This window comes from Vanellus vanellus (genome assembly GCF_965231255.1).
Source record: "Vanellus vanellus genome assembly, chromosome: 26".
NCBI classification, from domain to species: Eukaryota; Metazoa; Chordata; class Aves; order Charadriiformes; family Charadriidae; genus Vanellus; species Vanellus vanellus.
In genome coordinates, this window is record NC_138931.1 from 2,367,888 (window position 1) to 2,393,205 (window position 25,318).

At 66.9% G+C, this 25,318-nt stretch overlaps 4 protein-coding genes and 3 long non-coding RNA genes across 7 annotated transcripts; 2 read left to right on the forward strand and 5 right to left on the reverse strand.

Moving 5' to 3' along the window:
* REEP4 (receptor accessory protein 4) lies at positions 1-2,399 on the reverse strand. The gene is made up of 7 exons (XM_082495705.1): positions 2,005-2,399; positions 1,854-1,930; positions 1,490-1,610; positions 1,234-1,347; positions 813-945; positions 524-699; positions 1-443 (listed from the first exon to the last, which is right to left on the reverse strand). The coding sequence occupies exons 1-7, from the start codon at positions 2,194-2,196 to the stop codon at positions 378-380; spliced, it is 879 nt and encodes a 292-aa protein (XP_082351831.1). The 5' UTR covers positions 2,197-2,399; the 3' UTR covers positions 1-377.
* Positions 2,400-6,023: 3,624 nt separating this feature from the next.
* On the reverse strand, positions 6,024-9,119 carry LGI3 (leucine rich repeat LGI family member 3; the record flags this gene model as incomplete). Its single annotated transcript, XM_082495733.1, has 8 exons — positions 6,024-6,841; positions 6,941-7,105; positions 7,177-7,346; positions 7,513-7,584; positions 7,677-7,748; positions 7,846-7,917; positions 8,017-8,088; positions 8,905-9,119. The coding sequence occupies 8 exons, from the start codon at positions 9,117-9,119 to the stop codon at positions 6,024-6,026; spliced, it is 1,656 nt and encodes a 551-aa protein (XP_082351859.1).
* Positions 9,120-9,886: 767 nt separating this feature from the next.
* On the forward strand, positions 9,887-11,132 carry LOC309681816 (surfactant protein C-like; the record flags this gene model as incomplete). The annotated part of the gene is given in 8 exon segments (XM_082495782.1): positions 9,887-9,937; positions 9,939-9,968; positions 9,970-10,005; positions 10,007-10,123; positions 10,234-10,380; positions 10,522-10,662; positions 10,743-10,853; positions 11,025-11,132. Coding segments are annotated over 8 exon segments (741 nt in total).
* Positions 11,133-13,983: 2,851 nt separating this feature from the next.
* Positions 13,984-15,277, forward strand: LOC309681852 (surfactant protein C-like; the record flags this gene model as incomplete). The annotated part of the gene is made up of 5 exons (XM_082495818.1): positions 13,984-14,028; positions 14,259-14,579; positions 14,693-14,803; positions 14,897-15,007; positions 15,182-15,277. The coding sequence occupies 5 exons, from the start codon at positions 13,984-13,986 to the stop codon at positions 15,275-15,277; spliced, it is 684 nt and encodes a 227-aa protein (XP_082351944.1).
* A 6,340-nt stretch (positions 15,278-21,617) lies between these two features.
* Positions 21,618-22,080, reverse strand: LOC309681807. Its single transcript, XR_014270067.1, has 4 exons — positions 22,054-22,080; positions 21,917-21,949; positions 21,754-21,816; positions 21,618-21,674 (listed from the first exon to the last, which is right to left on the reverse strand). It is a non-coding gene; the product is annotated as an uncharacterized lncRNA (long non-coding RNA).
* A 166-nt stretch (positions 22,081-22,246) lies between these two features.
* Positions 22,247-22,598, reverse strand: LOC309681806. The gene is made up of 3 exons (XR_014270066.1): positions 22,542-22,598; positions 22,389-22,451; positions 22,247-22,313 (listed from the first exon to the last, which is right to left on the reverse strand). It is a non-coding gene; the product is annotated as an uncharacterized lncRNA (long non-coding RNA).
* Positions 22,599-22,706: 108 nt separating this feature from the next.
* LOC309681809 lies at positions 22,707-23,149 on the reverse strand. The gene is made up of 3 exons (XR_014270069.1): positions 23,078-23,149; positions 22,964-22,990; positions 22,707-22,750 (listed from the first exon to the last, which is right to left on the reverse strand). It is a non-coding gene; the product is annotated as an uncharacterized lncRNA (long non-coding RNA).
* Between the last annotated feature and the right edge of the window lie 2,169 nt (positions 23,150-25,318).

The window sequence follows — 25,318 nt, forward strand, 5'->3', positions numbered from 1 at the left end:
GGCTCCCAGGGGAGGGGGGATGGGGGGAGTTAAGGCATCATGGCAGTAGGAGAAGGATGGGAGGAGGAAAGAGGGGGGGTGCAGACCCCACGGGAGAGGTGCCGACCTGCAGCAGCGGGGTCTGGGAGGGGGTATGGCCGGGAGCAGCGTGGGGGCCGAGCTGCCCACCCCTCCGTGAGACAGCCGGGAGGTGCACAGTGCAGCCGGGCAGGCACAGAGGTCAGAGAAGGTATTTACAGTGTAATGCAGGGGGGAAGGGGGGGTGGGGGGAAAAGCCCCATCCCCAGGACCAGGGATGCACGAACCGTCGCTCCCTCCCCGGTGCTGCAGCAGCAAACTCGTGTTAAGACTTGTGGCAGAGGGTTTCCCCGGCGTCATTAGCTGTCCTGCTCCGGCGCAGCCGCCTTCTTCCTGACGCGGCTGCGCAAGAGCCGGGAAGAGCCCTGGGCAGGGAGAGAGGGATGGGTCATGGCCCCCTGCCCCCAGCCCCACGCCATCGCGTTTAACCACACACACACGGTACCTCTTTGCCTGGCGCAGTCTTCCTCGCTGCGCGCAGGCTCTGGCTGCGGGAGAGGGGTTTGGAGTCCCGTCCGCGGGGCGGTTTGGGTGAGACCTGCGAGTCCGACCAGAGCTCCTCCTCATCCTCCGTCTCGCTCTCGTACTGCCGGCCGGCCAAGGGCAAGGACGAGCCGTAGGCTGGGGACAGGGAGGGGGGGGCACACGACAGCTCCCGGCACAGCCCATTCGCCCACGGACCTCATTTGGGGCCCCCCCCAACACTGTGATTCCCCCCCCCATCCCCAGCTCACCCAGCAGCTGCCTGCGGCTCTCCTGCTCCTCCAGGTAGAGGGGGTCGCGGTAGTGCACGGGGGCTTCGTCGGGGATGGAGCGCAGGTCCTGCATGCTGAAGCTGCGGAGCCGCCCGGCCAGCACGCCCTGGCTCTGGGGAGGAGGAGGAGGAGGAGGAGGAGGAGGAGGAGGAGGAGGAGGAGGAGGAAGGGAACACAACAGAAAGGATGGAATTCAGCCCCACAACACAAACCCCAAAAGCAGCGGGGCACCCAAATTTTGGGCCAGGGCAATGGAATCCCACCAGGCAGCGCTCTGCGCCCAGAGACCCCTCTCCTGCCACCCGAGGCCACCCACATCAGGGTGGGAGTTTTCTCCCGGCTTCCCTGGGGGGTGAAGCATCCTCAGGGAAGCGGAGGAGCCTTCCCCCGTTCCCGGTACCTTGGCGGCCGCCTGGACCGCGGCGGTGGCTGCCATGTTGAGGCCCCTCTTGCCGAAGCGCACCATCGTCTCGTAGCTGCGCTCCCTGGCCTGGATGATGTACGCATCGATCTCCTGCCGAGACAACCGCAGCGGTGCTGAGCGGTGCACAGCACCACGTCCTGGGGCATCACCAACCTGGGGTCCTCAGAGGGCTGAGCATCCCTCCCCCCGCCAAGGGGCACATGGGACCCCCCCAACCCAGAACCAGGGTTACCTTCTCCTTGCGGGACAACGTGGGGTGGATGAATTTGCGGTAGAGCAGACTGGCCCCCCGGGTGTAGGGGGAGAGCAGCCACACGACAAAGGCCATCTTAATCTCGTAATAGAAGGGAAACCTGCCGGAGAAGGTGGGGGGAGAAGATGGGGGTGAGGAGATGGCGGGAGAGGATCCAAGGACACGTCCTGCTCCCTTGTAGGGGGGACGGTGCCCCTCACCCAGGAGATGTGGGTCTGCCCAGAGGTGGGTGGGCAGTGGGGCAGCCCGTGCCCCTCTCCGTGTAGGCAGGGCAGGGGGGGGGGATGCCCTTTCCTCCCCCCCAGGGCACGGGGACCCCGACAGACCCGCAGCCCAGCCTCACCAGGAGATGAGCAGGTCGGTGAAGGTCTCCGTGGCCATGAAGAGCGCAAAGACGATCCAATACATCATCCAACGGACCTGTGGGGAGCGGGTGAGCCCGTCAGCCTGGGGCTGGAACACGGGGAAAAGAGTCGCCTGGACACCCTACTCACATATTCCCGGATGTTTTTGGTCTTCACAGCCTTGTAGGAAGCGTAAGCGGGGTACAGCATCCCAAAAACCAGCCTGTAACGGAGAGGGGGGGTGAGGCAGGCGGGCCACCCCGCATAGAGCAGCAGCAGCGTGGAGTAGCAGAGCTGTTTGCCCCAACGCCGCAGTTTGGCCTTGAGCCCTTCCAGCGTCATGCCGGCCCCAAATCCGCCGTGGCGGGGGCGGGGGGGGGATAAAAAAAAGGCACTGCGATCACGGCGCCGCTGCCACCAATTTGCCCACCTTCGCGGGGACTGGCCCGACCTGTCGAGGCGGTGGCAGCAGCGGCAGCAGCGGAAGGCACGGCGCAGGCTCGGTTCCCTCCGAGGGATGGATCAGCCCTGCCGGAGCGCCACCGAGTACCAACCTGCCCGCTGCCCGTGGGCGATGGGCCACCCCGCACACCCACTTGGTGGCCCGGTGGCTCAGGCTGCGGGCCACGGGCAGGGAAACGGCCTGCCTGCAGCACAGCATCCCTCCTGCCTTCATCCCCCCCCACTCACATCAAGCCCACCCGGGGACAGGGCCGTGGGTGCGCCCACACCTCCCTCTCTCCCCACGGGGCACGCTTGGCCACCGGCCACCCAGCCCAGCTGGCCACAGCGTGGGAGCCAGGCAAGCAAGCGGGGCTGGGTGGCAAGGATCCAAGGCCAAGCTCGCCCTCCCCCGGGACGGGCTGGGGGGCCAGCAGCGACTCCGGGATACTTGCCCATCTCCGACGGGGCGGGGTGGGGGGCGGACTAGTCGCCCCCATACAAGCGCATCCCGGGTCGCCCACCATCAGCCCCCCCCCCCCCCCCGCCGGGGCAGCTCCGCTAAAGCGGGACCGGCACAGGGACCCCCGCGGAAAGGCGGGGGGGGGGGGGGGGGGCTGCCCGTTAACGGGGGACCCCCGGGGGGGCGTGGCTGCTCGTTAAACGGAGACCCCCGGGGAGGGGGGGGGGGGGGCTGCCCGTTAAGCAAAGACCCCCGGTGGGGGGTCTCGGCTCAATTCCCGCAGCCCATCCCCGCAACGGGCACAGCCCCCTCCATCAGGGACGCCCCCCCCGGTGGTACCGGGACACTCCCCCCCCCTCCGGGCCCCCACTCACACGATCACCCGGCTCAGCATCCAGGACACCATGGTGCGGGCGGGCCCGCAGCCCCGCGCCGTGCCGGGCAGCCCCGGGACGGCAGATCCGCGTTATCCTCCCTCCCCTCCCCGGGTCCCCCCCGGTTCCCCCCGACGGCGGCGGCGGCAGCGAACGTAACGAACGACTTGAATACTGCAGCCACCGGTTCTGCGCATGCGCCCTCTAGAGCCCCACCGCTCTTAAAAGGGCGACGACGAGTCTTAAAAGGGCGACGGCTACTCTTAAAAGGGCGACGACGGCTCTTAAAAGGGCGACGGCCGCTATTAAAAGGGCGACGGCCGCTATTAAAAGGGGTGCGCCCCACAAGCGGCTCCCAGCGTTTTGTGTCCTTGACCACCAAAATCGTAGGATTGTGTAGGTTGGAAGGGATCTGTAAGATCATCGAGTCCAACCATGAACCTTGACACTGCCCAAACCACCACTAAACCGTGTCCCTCAGCACCACGTCTACCCAGTTTTTAAATCCCTCCAGGGATGGCGACTCCACCACGTCCCTGGGCAGCCTGTTCCAAAGTTTGATAGCTCTTTCAGGAAGAAAATTTTCCTAATAACCATCCTAACTCCCCCCCGGTGCACCTTGAGGCTGTTTCCTCTTGTCCTTGGGAGAAGAGACCAACCCCCCCTTGCTCCAACCCCCACTCAGAGAGCGAAAATCGTTGGGTTTGCATCATTGCTTTTTTTTTAGAGGCAGGGAAAGGAGGGAAAAACCCTTAACGTGATGCTGGGGACTTCATTTGGGTTTTGGAGGGGGTGTTTTTGTCGTGCTCAAGCGGGGCACATGAGCAGCGTAGGGTGTGCCGATCCCCCCCACTGCCATACCGGGGGTGCAGGAGGGCAGGGAGGGAAGGGCTGCGGGAACCGAGGGGGGGGGCGGTGGGTTGGGCTGCAGTGGGAGCGCTGCTGGGTCATGCCAAGGCAGTCAGATGTGCTGGCAATCACCCCGAGGTGTTGATTCAGCGGGGTTTACCCTCAGCTGCTGCAAAATCCCCTCCCTGGCGCTCCTCACCTGGGTTTACATGTGCGCTTAACCTTAAGCACCCGCCGAGGCGTGTTGCTGAACTGGGGCCAGGGCTCTGCGGCGGGTGTGGATCCCTGGGCAGAAAATAGAAGCTGCTGCTTCTTCCCGGAACAAGAGCAGGGCTCAAAGTCCTCTCCGGTGGACCTGGCATCGCCTCTCTGGGCTACCTTCCCCTTGGCTGTGTGTCCCCAGCAGTGGTCCAGGGCAGCCCAGCTCCCCTATCCCGCTTGCGGCCACTGTCGGGGTGCCAGCATCCCTCTGCACCGCTCCCTGTGCATCCCACCTGGATTTAAAATCTGCCCTTTCCCTGCAGGGAAACTGAGGCAGAGAAGCATGGCAATGCCCTGCTGTGGCACCAGACATGTGGCACTCACGGCAGCGCCGGATCCGGCTGCGGGGCCACGTCAGGGAAGGAACCGGGTTCAGGCTCTGTAGCCGCCGAGGTCAAACCCTGCTCCCAAAAGCCGGCTGTGCCCCGGAGGTGCCTGTTACCTTTGAGAGGATCTTTATTTGTGAGCTTAATTGGTGGTTTTTCGCATGCATATTTATACACCTTGGGGGACAGGGAAACGCTCCCCTGGAAAACCAGCCGGGCGGCTGCCGGGGGCTGGCGCAGCTCGGGGTGCAGCTCGGGATCCAGCTGGGACACCCCTCCCTGGGGAAACACCTCCTGCTTCCCCTTCCCAGCCATGGGCTGAGGCATCTGCGGCAAAAAAAGAGCAGGCAAGCCATGTGCAGGGCCTGGAGGACCCTAAAACAAAGGGTTCCCTCCTCCTGTGCTCAGTGGGGCTTGTGCAGCGGGACCCCAGCTGGAGTGGGACCCCCGGGCAGGGGGATGCCAGCCGTGGCCGGACGCAGGGCGGCCGTGGGCAGACGCAGGCAGGGTGGGATGTCACAGTGTGTTTATTGTGGGGAGCGTTTCGGCGGGCGCGTACACCTCGGGTACGGCTGGCACGCTGGGTCCTGCCCGGCAGCGGGACCTCAGGGAGCCATGGGCAGAGGGAGCCGCTGGACATGCACGGAGGGGGACGGGAGCAGGCCAGCCCTGCTTCTGGGGGTGGTGGCACCGCCTCGGCAGCATCCCACCAGCCTGGAGCATCCCACTGGCCTCGAGCATCCCATCCTCCTCAGGGCATCCCATCCGCATCCTTGGAGCACCCTTCTGGCCTTGAGCATCCCATCCTCCTCAGGGCATCCCATCCGCATCCTTGGAGCATCCCTTTGGCCTCAAGCATCCCATCCACCTCTGGCAATCCACCCACCCTGGAGCATCCTATCAGCCTGGGAGCACCCCAGTGTCCTGGGAGCATCCCATCCAGCCCTGTAGGTCTGTCTCCGCCTGTGCACATCCCTGCCTGCCCCCCCGCTCTCCCGTGCCCCCAAACCTCCCCGCCCCAAGCCTCCAGCCCATTTCCCAAGCGGGCAGAGGCACCCATGCCCCCCCAATGCCCCCCCAGTTGGTCAGTGCCACAGAGCAGGTACCCAAGGGCATCGGTCTGCAGAACAAGGAGTGTCCCACCCTCCTGCCCGCATCCCACGGGCTGCTGGATGGGGTGGCTGTGGGTACCAGGGGGAAACTGAGGCCCGTGGCATCCCCCCGCAGTGGGGCCGTGGGGCTGAGTGCTGCCCCGGGGGCACTTGGAGGGGTGGGTGAAGGTGGGGGGCGGGGAGGGGTGCTGGCGCCGGGCTGTGAGCGCGGGGCAGAGTGGGCTGCAGGCAGCAGGAAGGGGCTGGTGGGCGCATGCGTGTCCTCGGGTGGGAGCAGGCAGCTCTCGGGGGAGGCGAGAGCCATGCCGGGGCTACACGGGCAGCCCGGGCTCTGCCTCCTTTGCTAGAGGCTGAGGTCCACCACCACGTGCCGGTAGACCAGCGTGTTGGCTTTGAAGCTGGGAGCCAGGAGGAGCTGCACGTCGGCAGCCGGCACGTAGCGGAAAGCCCGCGGCGCCTGCACCGACAGCTCCTGAAACTTGACGAATTTCTGCTTCTCCTCTTCCCACAGGTAGACGTGGGTGAAGGAGAAGTCACTGCCCAGGGCCAGGTACTGCCGGTGCTCCACCGAGAAGGGCTGCATCACCATGGAGCCGCGGGACGGCAGCGTCTGGAGCTCGATGAAGCGCTGCCCTTCCCATCGCACCACCTTGGAGTCGCCGATGTAGCGGCTGAGGCAGAGGAACTGGTCCCGCTTCACCCTGAAGTGCTTCACCATCTGCACGTCCAGCATCTCCCCCACCTCCCCCTGGGGCGCGAATTGCTTCTGCGCCCGGTTCCACTGGTAGATGACGGGGGCTTGGGAGCTGCTGGAGATGATCAGCCGGGGTTTGCCGTCGTTCTCCACGTATTCCACATCGGTGTCGCGGTGCCAGGCGTGGAGGGCTTGGTGGGAGTAGAAGCCGTTCTGGTTGAGGCGGTAGAGGCTGGTGGAGCCCGCCTTGGAGCTGTCGGCGATGACAAAGTACCAGTCGCCTTCGATCTGGAAGGCCTCGATGTCGTTGGGCTTGCGGGTCTTCTGGCTGTCGATGTCCTGGATCTTGATGAACTTGTCCACGGCGGTGTCCCAGCGGTAGATGTAGGAGCCGCCGAAGAGCTGGGCCACCACCACGTACAGCTGGTCCTGCGCCACGATGGGCTTGCAGTGCACCGCCGAGTGAGCTGCCGGGCAGGACCACGTCACGCCGGGACCGTGTCCTTCCCCGGTCACCCAAAATGGGGGTCCCAAGCGGGGAGAGGACCCCAGCCCGCGTGCCTTACCGGGGATGCGGTCGAAGTCACGCAGCTTGCGCTCCACGTAGTCCCACTTGAGGATGGCGCAGCTGCTGGCGCCGGGCTGTGCCAGGGCGACATACAGGTCGCTGGCGTAGGTGAAGGGCTCAGCCGACACCGACTGGACGGGCAGGACCTGGTGCACCACGAAGTCTGTGGGGAGAGGTGGCGGTGAGGGTCCGGGCACCCAGGAGAGGGGGTGATGGGCGGCCGCGGTCCCTTACCCGTGGTGATGCACTGGAAGTCACCCAGCGCCAAGTCCCGGATCCTCTGGCCCTCGAACTGCCCGGGGCTGCTGCAGAAGACGGCGGGGACCGTGGTGTTGGTGTTCTCCAGCCACTCCACCAACCACTTGATCTTGCAGTCGCAGGCCAGCGTGTTGCCCCGCAGGTCCCTACCGAGGACGGCACCCGGTCACCCCCAGCACCCGGTCACCCCCAGCACCGAGCGCCCAGCCTGAAGCCAGCACAGCACCCTGCCCCAACCCCGAGCGCCAGGATGTCACCCTCTCCCCAGCCCCGTGTCCTGGGCATCCCCGGTGCCACACGGTGCAGCCTCACAGGTCACTCAGGATGTCCAACGGCTTGAAGAGGTCCCGGGGCAACGTCTGCAGGTTGTTGTTGGCCAAGGACCTGGAGGGGAGAAAGAGGAGCCCTGGCCACAGTGAAGGGGCAAGAGCCACCCCGGGTGTCCCCGGGGAACGCAGGACCCCCCCGGTACTCACAGGTGGGTCAGGGACTTGAGCCCGCGGAAAGTGGCCTTGGAGAGCGCCTGGATGTCGTTGTTCTCGATGAACCTGAGATGATGGGGTGAGTCCCCCACGGTCCCTGTGGATACCCCTCACCCTCCCCATGCCGCCCCCATCCCCGTGTCCCCATCCCCATCCCACGCACAGGTACTGGAGGTGCGAGAGGCCGGCGAAGGCGTTGTCCCCGATCAGCGTGAACTTGTTGGAGTTGAGCAGGCTGCAAAAAGAGGGGGAGGGGGAGGCATCAGCACCGGGATGGGGCACGGTGGGCACCGGGGGGCACCGGGATACCCGGCGGCGGGCGCAGGAGACCTACAGGAACTGCAGCGAGGGGATGTGGGCGAAGGCTGCCTCGCGGATCTCCGTGAAGGCTGCGTTCACCATCGTCCTGCCGGCGAGACGAAGCTTTAGGGGCTATGCGGGAGAGGGGACAGCAGCGGGGGGGCGAGGGGGGGCTTCGCCACCCCTGTGCCCCTCGGCACTGTCCCTGCTGTCACCCGCTGCGTGGCAGCGCAGCCCCCCACAGCCCCCCACTCACCCAGGGAAGGGTGCTGTGTGGGGGGGGAGGGGGGGCAGCCCCAGCACCAATCCTGCCCGCTGGGGGTGGCACGGAGGGGACGAGGCAGGCATCTGGGGCTGGCACCCACCCCACACATGCCCATCCCGCAGCCCGAGTGCACACGCGCACACACACATGTACACACATACACACGCATGCATCCACCACGCACACGCTCGCATGTCCGCACGAGGCTGGGGGTGTCCCGCTGCGTCCCCGCAATCATGCGCAGGACCCTCCAGCCGTGTCCCCTTGGGGCTCTGGTCCCCAAGGTCACGGCAGACGGGGAGCGCAGCAGGGACGGGCTGCAGCCCTGCTCCATCCATCACTGACGGGCGGCCGCCTGAGCAAGGAGACCTGCCACCGCCGCAGGACGCGGGGACCAGTCCCGGGGTGTCCCCAGGATGCTCTGTCCCCCCTAGAGACACCCCACCCTGCCCGTACCCCCACACTGCCACGTGTTTGCCCCCCATGCAGCACAAAGAAAGAGGCTGTCCCTGCCACCCCCAGCCAGCCCTGCACCCTGGGGACGTGACCTGCTCCCTGTCCCCATCCCCATCCCCGTCCCCATCCCCATCCCCATCCCCATCCCCATCCCCATCCCCATCCCCATCCCCATCCCCATCCCGCTGCCTGGGTACTCACAGCGAGATGACCTCGGGGGGCAGGTTCCTGGGCACGGCCTTGGAGTCCACGCAGAAAGCTGTGTCCCGGGTGCAGGAGCAGCTCGGTGGGCAAGGGGGTGGCCGGGGGGGCCGCCGACCCCCCGCCGGCAGCCAGAGCCAGGCCAAGGCGAGGAAGAGGAGCAGAGCAGAGAGCTGGCCCCTCGGCATCCTCCTCCCGCGCTGCAGCTCCATCATTCCCTGGCCTAACCCTGCTCTTTTCCCCGGAGCTGGTCCTTCTCCTCCTGCTGTGCCCGGGAGCGGCGGTGAAATCTTTTCCTCTCCTTCCCGGGAGATTTCAGCATGGAGGGGAAGCGGCGGTGGCGGCGGAGGCTGCCGGCATCCGACCCGCTGCTCTGCAGCGCACCATGCTCCTGTGCTGCGGGAAGGAGGGAGGGAGGGAGGGAGGGATGCGGCTGAGTGGCAGCACGAGCATCCTCCGTGGCCGCGTGTCCTCATCAGCGTGCGGGCGTGCAAACGCGGGGGTGCACGCCGCGGCAAAGTGGTGGTGGTGGGGGGAGATCGGCCACTGGGTGCTCTCGGGGTGCACGGGGATGGGGGGCCAGGAGGGGGTTGCAGGGGTGATGCCACCGCGGCTCTCCCGCCCCGTAGCTTCACCCGGGGCGCCCGTGCTGCAGCGCTGCCCATGCCAGCTCCCAGCCCGGCCTGGCAGCAAGCGCTGCCGGGTGGTGGGAGGCACCGGGTGCCCGTCCGTCCCGTCCCAGGCACGGCTCTCCCGGCCAACAATGAGCCCAGCCAGCTCCTTCCCCACACCGGGGTGGGGGGGGGCACAGCTGCCCGTGCACGGGGCTGCAGGGATGGAACAGGGGCGCAGCACCCCCGAGACGGTGTGCTAAGGGTGCTGGGTTCTCGGCCAGAGCTTGGGGCTGGGTGCGGAGGGCAGACACGCTCTCCCTACCCGCTGTTTGCCTTGATCCCCCCCCCCACCCCACGCTGCCAGCCAAATGCCGGGAAAGGGCCCTCAGAAGCTTCACACCCCCTCCTCGGCTCCTCTCCCGGGCTCAGCAAACAGAGCACAAGTGGCACCTTGGCAGCCGGGGTGGCCCCAGCCTCCTCCCCCCCACCCCGGGGTCCCTATAAATGCCCCCGGCTCCAGCTGGCAAAGGGACAGGAGCCACGCAGCCAGGGAGGACGAGATGGACGGCAACTCCAAAGAGGCGCTGATGGAGGAGGCACCTCCGGTAAGGAGCAGCCATCACCCAGCCCGGGGAGCTGGCGTTGGAGCTGAGCACCGGCTGCCTCCCCCGGCCCCGCGCCGGCAGCTCAGCCGGGTGCTCCCCTGTGTCCCCAGAGGTACACGGCCTCCCCCCGCCTGCCCTGCATCCCCCACCAGCTCAAGTGCCTCCTGATCGTGGTGGTGGTGGTGGTCATCCTCGTGGTGGTCATCGTTGCCTTCCTCCTCCTGGGGCTGCACATCACCGAGACACACGCCGAAACGGTGAGGCGGTGCCGGGGGGGGGGGGGAACCACGGTGCCACCGGCTCCGGTGATGGATTTGGGAACGGCACCGGCTGCCGGCACTTTGCAGGGATGGGGTTTAGACCCCACAAAGCTCCCTGATCCCCTCCCCTCCTGGCAGGTCTTGCGAATGACCATCCATGGTCTGGATGGTGAAGGGACCCCCCAGCACCTCTCCATGAGCAAGAAGGAAAGGACCGGGACGTTCGCCGTGCGGGATGGGCTCAACGCCTCCGCCATGGTGGTGTACGACTACAGCAAGGTAGATGGGGATGGGGCGCCGTGGGGCGGGCGGTGGCGGCGGGGACGGGGCTGAGCTGACCCGGGTCTGTCTGCAAACAGCTGCTGGTCGGCTACAGGTCCTGGCGTCACCGCGCCTGCTACATCACCCGTGTGGATAAGGACAACATCCCGGGGCTGGACGCCGTCACCGAGACCTTCCAGCGCCGGCAGGTGAGTGGTGGCCACCCTGTTCGGATGGGATGGGGGTGAGCCCAGCCGAACCCCCGCGTACTGGGCAGCCGGGACCAAGCGGGGGGCTGCTGGGCTTGCGGCAAGCATCTGCTGGAGGGGAGGATGCCGGCAGCCGAGGAAGACAGCCCCCTCTCCATCTCTCTCCTGCAGGCTGAGGTGAAGGAGGCTGGGGACACCGCCGTCCCCTTGGCCGACCGCTCCATCCTGGGCACCACCGTTAACATCCTCTGCAGCACCGTCCCCGTATACTGGGCGTAGTTGGCTCCCGGGGGGGTTACGGGATGGTGAGATGGGGATGTCACTGTCCCCGTGCCCCCCGCATTGCCTTCCAGGCGGGATGCCCGGGCATCTCTCCTCCTCCACGGCTCCATCCCACCTGCGGCACAAGGGGTAGCTCCGTCCACAGCCGCGGCTTTCCCGCAGCACTTGCAATAAACAAGTGGGATTTGCTTTGGGATTCGCGCTTCTGTCTGCCAAGTAAAGCCTGTCCCCCTGCCTCCGCGTGCTGCTCTCCTCCTTCCCCACCCCGTGCCAGCCAGACACCCCTTTCCCGGGGTACTGGGCGGAGGTCCGCGATGCCCCACGCATGTCTCCGGCGTGGGTGGACGCATCCCTCGTGTCGGTGTGCTCAGGGGAAAATCCCGGTGCAGACCCAACCAAGGAGCACCCACCTCCCGGGGCGGCAGCGCACACCCCCACGCCACACACGGGGCTCTGGGGCTGCGTGGCCGTTGTGTCCCCCCCCCGCCACCCTGTGCCCTCCCGGTTTGAATGGGGGGAGGACGAGATGGCGGGAGCAACCTCCGTGTCTCCTGCCCACAGGCACAGGCAGCCCCGGCACCCCCGTGGGGTGTGGGCCACCCCTCTGGGAAAGGTCTCCGTCCCCGTCCCCTCCTGGTGCAGATGGGGACAGAGGGGACCGCGTGGCACATCCCCAATGAGCACCGAGCCCTGGGCTGAGCCGGGCATCCACGCGCACTGCGACGCGCTCGCTCCCGGCTCCCCTCTGCCCCCCGGCCCCATCAGCTCCAGCTCCTCTGCCCCAAAGCAGCATCCCTGGGGGGGGCACCTCCAAGTGCTGCACCCCAGAACAGCACTGGGAGGGAGAAGAGAGACCCCAGGAGGACTCGAACCAGCCCCCCCCCAGGAGCCCAGCAGTGCCGGGCAGTGTGATTTAATCTTCCAAGGGGTGAGAACTCAGGGTCGTCCCTGCGGCCACCGACACGGGCAGCGAGGAGGGGTGATGCTTTGGCCGGGAACGGGAGAGAAACTGCACATTGCCATGTTTCGACATGGGGGTGCCGGCAGCTCTGCTCCCCAAAATGCCCTGACCCCCCCCCCCCTTTACCCTGGCAAGGAGGAGGGTACGTACAGCTGAGGATGGTGACAAAGGTTCCCGGGGTGTCGGAGAGCAAAGAGCCAGGAGCCACTCGAGGGTCTCCTCGACACCCTGGGACAGGAGACAGTGGGCAACAGGGGGGGGCGCACCCTCACCCCCGCACCCAGCTGCAAACATCTGGGTTCCCGGGGGGCTGAGGAGGGGGTCCGGAGGTGGCCGGAGATGTCCCAGCCTGAGCCCAACTGCAGGAGAAACTCTTGTCCCGGCAAAACCAAAGCACAGCGGTGTCACCCCGTCGAGAGACATTAGTTGTTTAGCTTAAATAAGTAAGTTTTAATCAGAATAAATTACTCAGGGTGTAATAGGGCGTGATTCACGCCGTTCGCCTCGCTTTGCTCAGCGCGAGCCCCTGCATTTGCTGAAGCCTTTTAGGCCACGGTAGTTTTCTTAGCGATTTTCCCAGCAGCCGGCACAGGGCTGCGTTTAGTATTTTAGCGTAAGAAAAAACGTTGATAACACGCTGATGGTTTTAGGCAGTGTTTTTTCCCTAAGTCCGGGACTTTTCGGTTCCCCACGTTCTGCCAGCGGGCGCAGGTGCACAGGACGGGTAAACCAGAAGATAAGGGGGCTCCAACCCTCAGCTGAGGCTGCGAATCCACGAGATAAGAGCAGCCGACGGCCGGCCCGGGGGCGGGAAAAGAGTCCAAGAAGGTGTTAGAAGACCAAAAAATCACCGCTGGGCTAAAAGATGCGGGAGCAGCGCGTGAGGGGCAGGCGTGGGGATGGCAAGGGGCTAATTTCCCCCGGGGGATTTCTTTATTCCCTCCCTTGTCGGAAGCACCCAGCCCAGGGCTGACCTTGCTGCTGTACCTTTTGATTAAATTACTTATTTTTATAAAATCTGACACCTGAAGCTCTGCTGCGGAAAACCCAGAGTCGAGCCTGAGGAAGGAGGGACTGTGCCTGAGATAAGTGTGTGTGTGTGTGTGTGTGTGTGTGTGTGTGTGAGGAGTGGGAAGGGGCACCCATGGGCTCCCCGGGGGTCTCCCGCGGCGAAGAGACCCCTCTCCTGGCAGTGACAGAGTCGGGTGGTGCGTGTGGCTCCTCGGATGGGGTGTGAATGCTCGGGGACAGCTTCTCCTTCTCTCCAGCCGGCATCGCTGCCGGCCCCGAAAGCCCCAGAACCGGTAACACCAAGCCCCCACGATGCCCGAGCATCCTCAGGACCGAGGTTGCGGAGCACCCAGCCCATCCACGGTCTGGGAATATGTTCCCCACCCCATAGCGACCCCGCTCCCCCCCCCCCCCCCAGCCTTGTGGTTTGTGGGAAAGCTTTGATGTCCCGTTCACATTTCGCCCACCTCGAGCGGCTCCAGGTGCCCGAGCTGGCGAAGGGACGCGGGCACCGAGCCCGGTCTCGCCTTGACCGTGGCCGTCACCGGATGCTCCACCCTGGAGAGCCGCTCTAACCCACACAGGAGGGTTTGCTTTGGCCCTGACACCTCGCTCCGGGGCAGCAGAGAGGTCCCCGTGCTCAGGGACAAGTGCCCTCAGAGCCTCTTGACCAGCGGGTTCCCAGGAGAATCCAGCCCCGGGGAAGGGGGTCAGCAAACACAAGTGAAGTGGACTGCACACCCGGAGCCTGATTGCACACCGGGGCCACCTTCACAGGGGCCGCCCCGTTCCCCCACCCCAGCACCCCAGTATAAAGCTGGAGAAGCCCGGGGTTGGGAGGAGGAGGAGGAGGAGGAGGCGGCGGTGGTGGTGGCCATGGAGAGCAGCGAGAAGCAAGTGGTGGTGGTTGAAGAGCCGCTGGTGAGTCCCTGCGACCCGCAGCGGGGTGGCACGGTCACGCTGGGGGTGTCCCTGTGCCCAGCGGAGACGCTCAGCACAGGGTTTTGCCCGGTTTATCCCGGCCAGGCACCGAGGCACGCGTGACGGAGCGAGATCCCGCAGGGGATGCTGCGTCCCCCTGCCCGCCCGCATCCCCCGCCTCCCACCTCCTTCCCGTTCACCCCAGTTCTCCACCTTTCCCGTATCCGCAGGACCCGGAGAAGTGCTGCGGCTCCGGCTGCTGCCCCCAGGGCTGCTGCAAGCTGGGCTGCTGCTGCCGGCCCTGCGCCCTTTGCTGCGCCAAATGCTGCATGCCCCGCTGCTGCAAATGCCCCAGCTGCCCCGGCTGCGGCTGCATCAAGCGGTCCCTCTGCTTCGTGCCTCGCCTGCTCTGCTACCTGCCCCGCAAGCTCCTCAGCTGCCACCACCTCAAGTGCCTCCTCATCGTGGTGGTGGTGGTGGTCCTGCTGGTGGTCATCATCGCCGGCGCCCTGCTGATGTGGCTGCGCGCCGACCAGCGGCACGCCGACGCCGTAAGTAGGGACACCCCCCCCCCCCCCCCCCCACCGCCACCCCCCGGGGGAGGACTGCAGAAGGCGGTGGGGTCCCTCTCCACCCTGTGTGTGTGTGTGTCTCCCCTCTCCAGGTCCTGCGGATGGGGCTGCAGAGAGGATTGGCTTGGGAAGAGGACACCGCCACTTTCTACCTGGATGGTGGGGATGGAAACCCGGCCACGGTCATCTATGATTACAAGAATGTAAGCGGGGAGCCCTGCGGGGCTGGAGGGGGGGGGGGGGGGACAGGGAAAGGGGTGATGGGGCTGAGCTGATGAGGGTCTGTCTGCAAACAGCTGCTGGTGAGCTACAGGTCCTGGCGTCACCGCGCCTGCTACGTCACCCGCGTGGACAAGGACAACATCCCGGGGCTGGACGCCGTCGCCAAAACCTTCCAGCGCCGGCAGGTGAGTGGTGACCGTCCTGCTCGTCTGGGCTGGGGCAGGATGGGGTCTGGGGGGGACACGGCAATGCCCCGGGCACGGTGCCTCGTGCAGCGCCCCCACCCCCCACCCTGATGAAGAATTGGGGTGCAGCGCTGCGCCGCTGCTGCCTTGTTTTCCCTTCTCTCCCCTCGCCAGGCTGAGAAGAGGCTCGCCGTGCCCCTGGCTGATCGCTCCCTCCTGGGCACCGCGGCGAGCATCCTCTGCAGCATCGTCCCCGTCTACTGGGCTTAGCCTCGCTGGGTGAGCGCAAAGGCTCCCGCTGCCCGCAAAGGGGCGGGCGGGGGGCTGGCAGGGAGGGCTGGGGGTCTCCGACCCACCCAGCGGCACCCTCACGCTGCCAGCTTTGCCTTGCAGCATCCCCGACGGACGCGGCGTTGCCGCAGCCCCTCCGGGAGCATCATCACCGACACCTCCGCAGCCGCCCCCGAGAGCAGCCACCCACTCACCCCAATTTCGGGAGGTGCCGGGGCCCACGCGACGCCGTGGGGCTGAGCGAGGGGTTGTAGGGTCGGGGGGGGTGGGGGGTGGTGTTGGAGGGGTGTGGGGGGGTGGGGGGGGTGTCTGCTTTGCCATGCAGCGCCGCATCCCTGCTGCGACGGCGGTGCTGGGGGGGGTGTGGGGGGGGGGGTTGGAGGCGGTGGGTGGGTGTCTGCTTGGGCGAGCGCCACGCCGCGCCGGGGGACAGCTGGTTTGTCACTTAAGTCTTCTCAGCTTCGCCAAACCCAAGTGCAAAAATGAGCTTAAAAAAACATGACATTTAAAGAAACAAAAATTCTCCGTTCCAGTTCTTCGCTCCCTGCCTGCCCGGCTGCCGGCAGCTTCCTTTGCCTTAAAAAAAAAACGCATTTTAGGGGCTCTGAACGGCGTTTAGGTGAATTTTTGCTGCAGCCACAGCCTGGGGGCTCACGGGAGGCACCCCCTGAGCATCGCTCAGCGCTGGGGCACGGGACCGACCTGAGCTGCCCTCTCCTCCTGCCAGAGCCAAGGCTGTCCTGAAAAATGTATCTGTCCTCTCCCGCACTGCAGAGCTGAATAAAGGATAAGGGGAAGAATCAGGTCTCGGATCTATTCCTGGTGATAGCCCGTGCCGGAGGCGGCCACGGCTAACGGCTGCTGCCTGAGGACAAGGATTATTAGGATATTAGGACCGGGATGCTGCTGTTATTAGGATTGGGTGTTATTAGGACCAGGATGCTGCTGTTACTAGGATCAGGCATTATTAGGTCCGGGGTGATGGTGTTATTAGGATTGGGCATTATTAGGACTGGGATGCTGCTGTTATTAGGACCGGGCATTATTAGGACCGGGATAACAGTGTTATTAGGATTGGGTGTTATTAAGACCACAATGCTACTGTTATTAGGATCAGGTGTTATTAGGACCACAATGCTGCCGTTATTAAGATCAGGTGTTATTAGGACCAGGATGCTGCTGCCATTAGGATCAGGCATTATTAGGACTGGGATGCTGCTGTTATTAGGATCAGGTGTTTTTAGGACCAGGATGCTGCTGTTATTAGGATCAGGTGTTTTTAGGACCAGGATGCTGCTGTCATTAGGATCAGGCTTTATTAGGACTGGGATGCTGCTGTTATTAAGATCAGGAGTTATTAGGGCTGGAATGCTGACCTGGGGCTGAGCATCCAGAGCAGAGGGGGGGCGTGTGGAGCAGCACAGCCGCAGCCCCCCCCCAGGGACAGAAGCCCGCCAGCAGCACAGCTGCCTCCCGCCGGTGCCGCGGCCATCCCGGGGTGGGGGGCCACAAGCACCCCGCCACCCCCGCGCCTGGATCCGGCCCCCGCTCCTGGCGGCCGGGGAAGCTGCTCCCCGCAGGGAGCGCGCAGCTGCGGCTGGATGGGATGCGGGGCGCCCGTCCAGTGCCTCCCGTGGCTCCGGAGCATCCACCCCCAAATTGTCATCCTTCTGCAGCCCAGCTGCACCAGCGAGTGTGAAAAGTGGTGTGTTTTTTATTTAAAGGTCTCCCAGGCTGAGCAGCCAGCCCTGGGTACCAGCATCCTCCTGGAGCGGCGGATGGCGGTGGCGTGCGCAGAGTTTTGCAAGGGCTCAGCCCTCCCCCCCCGCCGCCCCTCACCCCGTGACGGAGCAGCAGCTGAAGATGAGCTGTCAGGAACTTGGCAGGACCTTGAGGTCCTTGTGCAATAATCCCGGTGTCCTCGTTTCTCCAGCCTGCGCAGCCGGGGGCGGGCGAGGTTAGGGGAGGGCGAGCGCCGCACCTCCGGGTACGGCATCCCAAGGGAGCGGGGGGCACCCTGGACCCCCATTAGGGGGTCGGATGTCAACCCCGGCAGCCGGGCGCAGGGATGCAGGCAGAGACGTTGGCAGGGCGAGGGGCTGGGGGGCTCACCCTGCCCGGGGGCAGGCAGGCAGCTTCGCACTGCTCCCGGCTCTCGAAGCGGTTACGGCTGCCGCCGCAGCCCCCGTACCAAAACAGCGAGCAGCGGGGGGGTTGGCGGCCCTCGAAGAACCACTTGGGTGAGAAGGAGCGGCAGGGCCCCGCGTCCCGCGCCTCCAAGCAGGCGGCTGCAAAGGCGGGTGGCACGGCACGCTCGTGGCACGGCCAGAGTGCCGTGGCATGGTTGCGTGCCGGGAAACGCACCCCACCACCCAGCCAGTACATGAGCCGGCAGCCCTGCCTGCCTCCCTGCCTGCTCTCTGCTCACAACTCACACCCCCCACCCCCACCCCCCTCGAAGAAAAAACCACCAATCGACCCCCCTTTGCATGCTTCTCACCCTGCGTCACGTTGCCCTCGCCCACGCCGGCTCCGTCGAGACCTGCCCGGGATGGTCACGGCATCACCGAAACACCTGCCCAGGCTGGGGGCACCCCATGGTACCCCCCCAGGTCCCCGAGGGATGCTCAGCCTCACCTACCCGGGTCCACGCAGGCACGGATGCAGTCCCGCTCGCTGCTGAAGCGGTTGGCGTTGCCCCCGCAGCCCCCGTACCAGAAGCGCTCGCAGGACCCCGTCTCCCGCCGGTGGTACCACATGACGGAGAAGCGGGCGCAGGCGCTGCCGGGGTCCTTGTCCAGGGCGCACGGTCCAGGGACAGCCACAGCCCTCCGGCCCTTGCCGGGGCCATGGGATGCCACGGGCATCCCGGTGGGTGGCACGGTGGGGACCTCTGGGGTCCTGGGGATGGGGGGGGGAATCAAAGCAAACCCCCCAATACGTGCTGGGGCAGATGACCCCATCCCCGGGAAGAGGAGGTGCAGCCCCCCTTGGCCCCCCAACTGGTGTCACAGGGGATGGAGGGATGCGCACGCAGGGGGCAGCCCCGGTGCCGCTCACTCACTGCGCAGGGGTCCCTGGGGGGGGCTCGCTGGTGCCGGCGTTGAGGGGGGGCAGCTCCCGGGGGCACCCCGGTGTGCCGGGGCGCTGGCTGCTCTCCACTGCGGAGCAGAAGGAATAGCAGAGGTGTGATGGAGGTGCCGGCAAGGAGGTTTTGGGGATCTAAAGCCGTCTACCCCTGGAGCAGTCAGGGATGGGACCTGGAGGTGCTGCAGCCCCCCGAGACCCCCCCCACCCCGCTCACCCCGCAGCCTCCTGAGGAATGCCAGCGCCGTCCTCTCCGCGTACCCCATCTCGGGCGGGTGGACCGAGCCCAGGCGCAGGCAGTGGTACCGCCACGCCGGCAGCATCTCGGGCACGGCTGCCTCCGGTTGCTCCGTCCCGGCTCGCCCCAGGGAGAGCACCAAGACGCCGAAATCCTCGCACCGGGCGAAGGGGGCCAGCGCCTGCCGCGCCTCCTCGTCCCACAGCACCGCCGTCCCCATCCCCACCACGAAGAGGACGCGGAGCCGGTTGCCGGAGCTCTGTGGGAAGACGTGCCGGAGGGTCCACGCCACCGTGCCGCCGGCCGATGCCGCGGCCGTCCTGGGAACCAGCGCGAGGCGGAGGCGCTGCCAGAGCTGCTCCCCGGAGCCGAGCATCCCAAAGGGGACCTCGGCCAAGCCCTGCCCGGGGGCAGAGGGACCCGTCAGCACCAGGGCGATGCGGGTGCCGTGCTGTGCCGGATCCGGTCCTGCGAGCTGCAGGTGCCCCAGGAGGCGGTGGAAGAGTTCGCCGACAGCCTCCAGCTGCTCTGCTGGCATCCCTGGGGTTGCGTTGTCCACCACCAAGGCCAAGTCCACGTCCAGCGGGTCAGGGGATGGCACAGCCGCGGCGCAGCCCTCGGGGTGGCAGAGGTCTGGGCACGGGGACAGATGGAAGCTGAGCCCCGGAGGTGGCCGGTACCCATTCCCGCTGCCACCCCAGGACTGCCTACCAAAGCAGAGGACGCAGGGCAGCACCGCATCCCGCAGCACTGCCGCATCCCCAGACGGCTCTGCCGCGGAGAGCTGGACCACTCGGAAGAGGCTGTTGACCTGGAGAGGAGGGGGGAGGCAGACCCAGGGGGTGGGGGTTGAGGGCTGGGGGGGGGGGGACAGGGGGAGCAGCCGCCGGCCCCGGGGCTCACCTGGAAAGCCCGCACCACCTCGGGCAGCGGGCTGAAGGTGAGCACCGCCGGCACGATGCCCAGGGCTTCGTACTGCAGAGCAGCCTCCCCGATGCCCTCCAGGTCCTGGCTCTGGCCGCTGGTGACAAAGAGGACCACCATCCTACCCAGGGTGGCCGGCCGGACCCTCTTGAGCACATGGTGACCCACGAAGCGCATGGCAGCGGCCAAGCGGCCGCGCCGGGAGGAGCGGGTGGGCGAGAGGCGGCGGAGGTGCCGCAGCAGCGCGGCACTGCTTCCCGCCTCCCCGGCACGCAGCAGGTATGTGGGGGTGGCCGCATAGGCAAGCACGGCCACCCGGGCCCCCGCCGGGCAACCCAGCGGGGAGACCTGCACGTCCCGCAGCAGCAGGGCCAGCAGCTCCTTCATGCGGGAGAAGAGGGCTGGCGGCACCGTGGATGAGGTTTCCAGCACCAGAACCAGCTCGGTGGGGAAGAGAGGGCAGGAGGGCGAAGCGGTGACTGCGAGGGGATGGTGGCATCTCAGGGGCTGCTGGAAAAGCCCCCCTGGGACACCCCATGCTCGTGGTACCCATGCCCACCCATCCACCACAGCATCCCTCCGGGCATCCTCCAGGCATCCTCTGCGCCCCCGCCATCCAACCATCCCTCTGTCCCCTCCACTGCAGTCCCCCCCCCCGAGCTGGTCCCCGTCCCCTCCCTGCCGTCCCCGTCACTGTCCCAGGCGCTCACCGCAGCTCCGGCGGATGAAAGCCTTGAGCTCGCATGGCTGGAGGGATGCACAAAGCGGCGTCAGTCCCAGCTCTCCCACCCAGCTCTTCCCAGCACACCCAGCACAGCTTGCTGGGGCCAGGCAGCCACCGAGCTCCTCGAGGACACCCCTTGAAGCCATGTCCCCATCCCCATCCGGCCCTACACCAGCACCCCGTACCGTGGAGGGGGGAATGCCTGGAGAGCCTTTCGGGCCCTGGAGCAGCAGGAAAAGAGAGAAATTAAGAGGAAATCGGAACAAGGAACACGTCCCCGAGCAGCGGGGCTGGTTGCAGGTGGAAATGTGGCAGCAAAAGGGGAATTTGCAGGGAGTCACCATCTCTCCTGGAGGTCCCACGCTGCCGCGGTCGCCCGCTTCTCCTGTGCTCCCGGGGTGGCCCTGGAAAACCCCGTGGAGTTGAGGCGGTGGGCACGGTGCAGGGGGGAGCGGGGAGGGGGCCGCACCGTACTCACCCTGCGCCCGGGCAGCCCTCGCGCGCCCTTGTCCCCCGGTGGTCCTCTCTCGCCCCCATCACCCTGAGGGGGGACACTCGGAGGATATCGACCCCGTCCTTCCCAACGCCCCACAGCGTGGACGGGCTGAGAGGTCCCTGTGCCCCCTCCTGCCCCCCCACGCACTCACCTGAGCCCCCGGGTGTCCTGGCAGGCCCCCAGCGCCCTGGGGGAAGCAGCACACGTGAGCGGGGCCGGGACCCCCGGCAGCCCCATGGGCTCTGCCCCACGCTCATCCCACCCGCCCCCATCCCCGCTCCCTGCTGCCAGTACCTTGGCACCCTTCCTCCCCGGAGCACCCCTCCGGTCACAGCCGTTCTCACCCTGGGAGGGGAGAAAAATCCCAAAGCAGTTTATTGTAGGACCTACACAAACATCCCTCTTCCCAAAGCTTCCTTGGCCACGGCTTTTCCATGCCTTCCCCTGCTGCAGTGCCCCTGGGGAGGATGCTGCGTCCCCGAGGGACACCGCCTTACCGGGGCACCTTTGGGTCCCCGCTGTCCCCCGTTCCCCTTCTTGCCCCCGGCTCCCGCCTGTCCCTGGAAGAGAAAGCAGGGCTGCAGGCTGGGGTGCACTGGGGGGGGGGGGGGGGGGCACTGTGAAATGCCACATCACGGGGTCACCCACCTTCTCCCCTTTGGGACCGACTGGTCCAGCTGCTCCCTGGGAGCCCTTGGCTCCGGGCAGACCCTGGGTAAAAGGGAAAGGAGGATGAAGGATGCTTGGGAGCACCGGTGGGGTGGGCAACCCACCGGCACGGCCACCAGCTGGAGGTGGCCACCGGCACCCACCGGGTACCCCAGCACAAGGAGGGGGACGGCACCTGAAGTCCTCTGCTCCCCGGGCGGCCGGTGACACCCTTCATCCCGCGCGGCCCTGGCAGCCCCTACAAAGGGAGAGCGGGGAGGGGGCAGTGGGGACACCCGTGGGGGTCCCGGGGCTGGCAGGGGGTTCCCTGGCCTCACCTGGGCACCTCCATAGCCCTTCTGTCCCCCGGGACCGGGGCTGCCGCGGTTCCCCTTCTTGCCCTGTGAGAAGACGGGATGGCTCAGGCTCCAGTGGGGAAATGTCCCCAGTCCCCGGGACAGACGGACGGACCCCCGTGTCCTCGAGCGCTGCCAGCCCTACCTGCACTCCCCGCTGCCCTTTCTGGCACGAGGTCTGCGGAGGGAAGCGCCATCAGCAGCCACATCCCCAGCATGGGGACACGTGGCACAGGGTCACCCAGCGCGGACCCTGGTGCCCCCCCTGCTCATGGCACCTACCGGGTGAGCGGGTGGTCCCGGGGGTCCCATTGGCCCCGGGGGACCATCCTGGCCAGGGTCTCCCTGGAAATCACGGGTGTTGAGAGAGGGGCAGAGCTCCTGGCTGTCCTCCCCGCACATCTCATCCCCAAAAAGGGTCCTGCCAACCGGCTGCTCCACCGCCGGGCACAGTCCCGACCCCTGCCGGCCCTTACCTGGGGACCCCCATCTCCTCTCCACCCTGGGGTGCCGGGCTCGGGACTTCTCCTCCCGGGTGGCCCCTGGGGAGCAGAGAGGGGGCTCAGCGAGCCCCCCCAGCACACCGTGGAGCCCTGGGGCTGTAAGCCTGTACTCACCACCTCTCCGCGAGGGCCTGGGGGTCCCTTCTGCCCCCGGGCACCCCGGGAGCCTTTCTGCCCCTAGGTGAAGGCAGGAGGAAGAGATTTAGCAACAGGGCAGCGGGCGAAGGAGGCAGCGCTTTGCCGAGGCTCAGCCGTGCAGTGCCACACCTGCCGCCCCCGGGACCCCTTCTCTCCGGGGGGGCCGGGGGTTCCCGCTTCACCCTGGGGAGGAGAAAGGAGGCTGTGCCCATGACGGTGCCCGTGCCAGGCTGTGCCGGGATGGAGGGGTGATGCACCGGCTGGTTGGTGCCATGCCCCGCTGCGCAGCTCACCTGCTCCCCATCCACGCCGTCGTAGCCGGCTTCTCCGGGAGGTCCCTGCAGGGAGGTGACTCGGTCTGATGCCAAGTCATGCCCCATTTCCCCCAGCACCCCCAGCCACCCCATCATGACCATCTCCCATTCCCCTCCCCGGATCCCTCTCTTCCCTGCCCATCCTCGAGGTCTCCCCGCCACCGCTAGCTGCCCATGGCCTCGGCCACCATCGGTGCCTGCGGGAGCCACGGGATAAACCACAAGGCAGGGACATACCTGCTCCCCGGGGTGACCCACGGAGCCCTGCAAAGAGACGGAGGAGAGCAGCCAGGGAGCGGTGGGCGCCCACGCTGCGGGACAGAGCCACGTCGGGTTGGGACAGCCCCTCACCTTCGGTCCACACTGTCCTGGACATCCCTGCATCCCTTGGTTGCCATGGAGACCTCGCGGTCCCTGCTCCCCCTGCGCTCAGGAGGGGAGAGGGGGGTGTCAGAGGACGTGGTGACAAGGATCCCCTCGCCCATGGGGCCACCCTCTCCCACCCCCAGGTGGCCCATGGCTACTCACACTGTGTCCGTGCTCGCCCTCGTCTCCAGCGCGTCCCGGGCTGCCTGTCACCCCCTAGGGCAGAGAGACCCTGGGAATGGCAACCGTGACCCCCCCGGCCCGATGCTGGACCCCGGGCTGGGAGCCAGCGCGGTTGGGCTCCCTTCCCAGCTAGGGGAGGAAGGGCTTGAGCCGAGCCGAGCTCCCAGGGCTCCTCTTGGCCCTGGGAAAGGGATCCGGGGCTGTGCATGCAGCACGGGGGTGCAATTCAAATGGGGGAGCATGGTGAGACACACACACACACACACACACACACACACACACACACACACACCATTCCCTTAGGTTTCCCCCTGCTTTGCTCAGCGCTTCGACACCGCGGCATCAGGGCGGGCACAGCCCAGCCTCAAGGTTTGCGCTGGCAGCCCGGCTGGGCGATGCTGAGCCCACACATCCGTCCCGGCAGAGGGGGACGGGAAGGATGGGACCTCTCTCCTGCGATCGTGGTCGGGGGGGGAACCTGGGGAAATATCCCCTCTGGCTGGGAAGGGAAAGGTCTCAGCCCCGCTCCGGGCTGTCTGCAGGGCTGGGCATCCCTCCCGCATCCCCCCGCATCCCTGGCCCCTTACCTTGCCCCCCCGGGGACCGCCGGGACCTCGCGGACCTGGCAGCCCCACGCAGGTGCAGGGACACATCTGGCAGCACGTCCGCTCTGCCAAGGCCAGCTGTGGGAGACGTGGAATCCCCACTCAGAGCCTGCGGGGACCCCACCACCCACCCCAGCACAGCCCGTCCTCACCAGCTCCTGCGCCACGTGCCCGCCGGCCTCCGGCATGTCCACGGCGAGCTGCTGCCCTCTGCCCAGCCATCGCCCGAATTCCACCAGCCGCAGGTCCCCCAGCCCCGTGGAGTTGTTCACCGCCACCGTCACCAGCAGGTCAGCCTGGTCTGGAGGGGACGGGGGGCTGTGGGGTGTCGCACCGTGCTGGGTGGCCCCCAGCTTTCCCCGCTCGCAGTCCCACCTTGCAACCAAGCCGACGTTGCCACCTCCTTCATCTTCCCTGCGTCATCGTCCAGCCCATCCGTGAACACCAGCAGCACCTGGGCGAGGAGGGGGGGTCTCCAGCCATGCCCGGTCTCCCCCCAGCCTCACGGGGAGCGATGGGCACGGCTGTGCCGGTGCCATACCTTGGCATCGGCCGCCTGCTGTGCCAGGGTGCCGAGGAAGCTCCGCAGGGCGGGCTGGTTGAAGTAGGAGCGCTGGAAGGCGTGCGCCCGCGCCAGGCGTTGCAGCACGTCCGGCCACGGCTCCTGCAGCCGCTCCTGGAAGAGGATGTCCCCGTCCCGCTGCGTGCTCTGCAGGCTGAAGCTCAGGACAAGCGGGCTGCAGGTGAGGTGGTCCAGCGCCGCCAGGTCCCGCAGGACCCGCTGCAGGTAGGGCTGCAGGTTGGACTGGTGGTAATCGGTGACATCCAGGGCCACCAGCACGTGGAGGGCACACGGTCCTGCGGGGCAGAGCAAGGAGACCCAGCCGGGTTACGTGGGATCCCAGCGGCGTGGGCTGGAGCGTGGCATCATCCCCCCTCCAACGGGGACACGCGTGCCCCACAGTGGGACACCTCCCCGGCACGGCCATGCACAGGGACGTCCTCACTCACCCGCCTCCCGGCTCCGGACCCCTGCGGCTGCGAGGATGAGCAGAACCGCGGGGAAGCAGACCCCGCACGGCCCCATGGCCACGGCACGGCTCGGTGGGACACCGGTGGTCACCAGCGAGGAACCGGCTCCTCCCGTGCCCGGCGGCTGCAAGGCGTGAAGGCAGGGCTGCGGCAGCGGCCAGGCGGCAACGGGCAGCGGCGAGAGTGGAGCACCGGCCTCGGCGAGGCGGCGGGCCCAGAGCTGCCTCCAGCTCTCCATCCATCACTGCTGACAGGTCCTCCATGGAGCGCAGCCCAGCCCGGGGCCACTGCGGCCATCCCAGCCGAGCCAGCGCTGGCCTCATCCTGCCCGCCTGCTTGGCCGCTTGCAGACGGCGCCGGGCGCGTTTTGCTCGCCGGGGCTGTGAGTGCTCGCTCCCGCTGAGCT

Coding starts and splice junctions, on each gene's coding strand:
- REEP4 (XM_082495705.1), bottom strand. CDS start 2,196: ATGACGCTGGAAGGGCTCAAGGCCAAACTGCGGCGTTGGGGCAAACAG. Junction 1,931..2,004: donor CCAAAAACATCCGGGAATAT/GTGAGTAGGGTG, acceptor CGCTCCCCACAG/GTCCGTTGGATGATGTATTG. Junction 700..812: donor GAGCCGCAGGCAGCTGCTGG/GTGAGCTGGGGA, acceptor CCCTGTCCCCAG/CCTACGGCTCGTCCTTGCCC.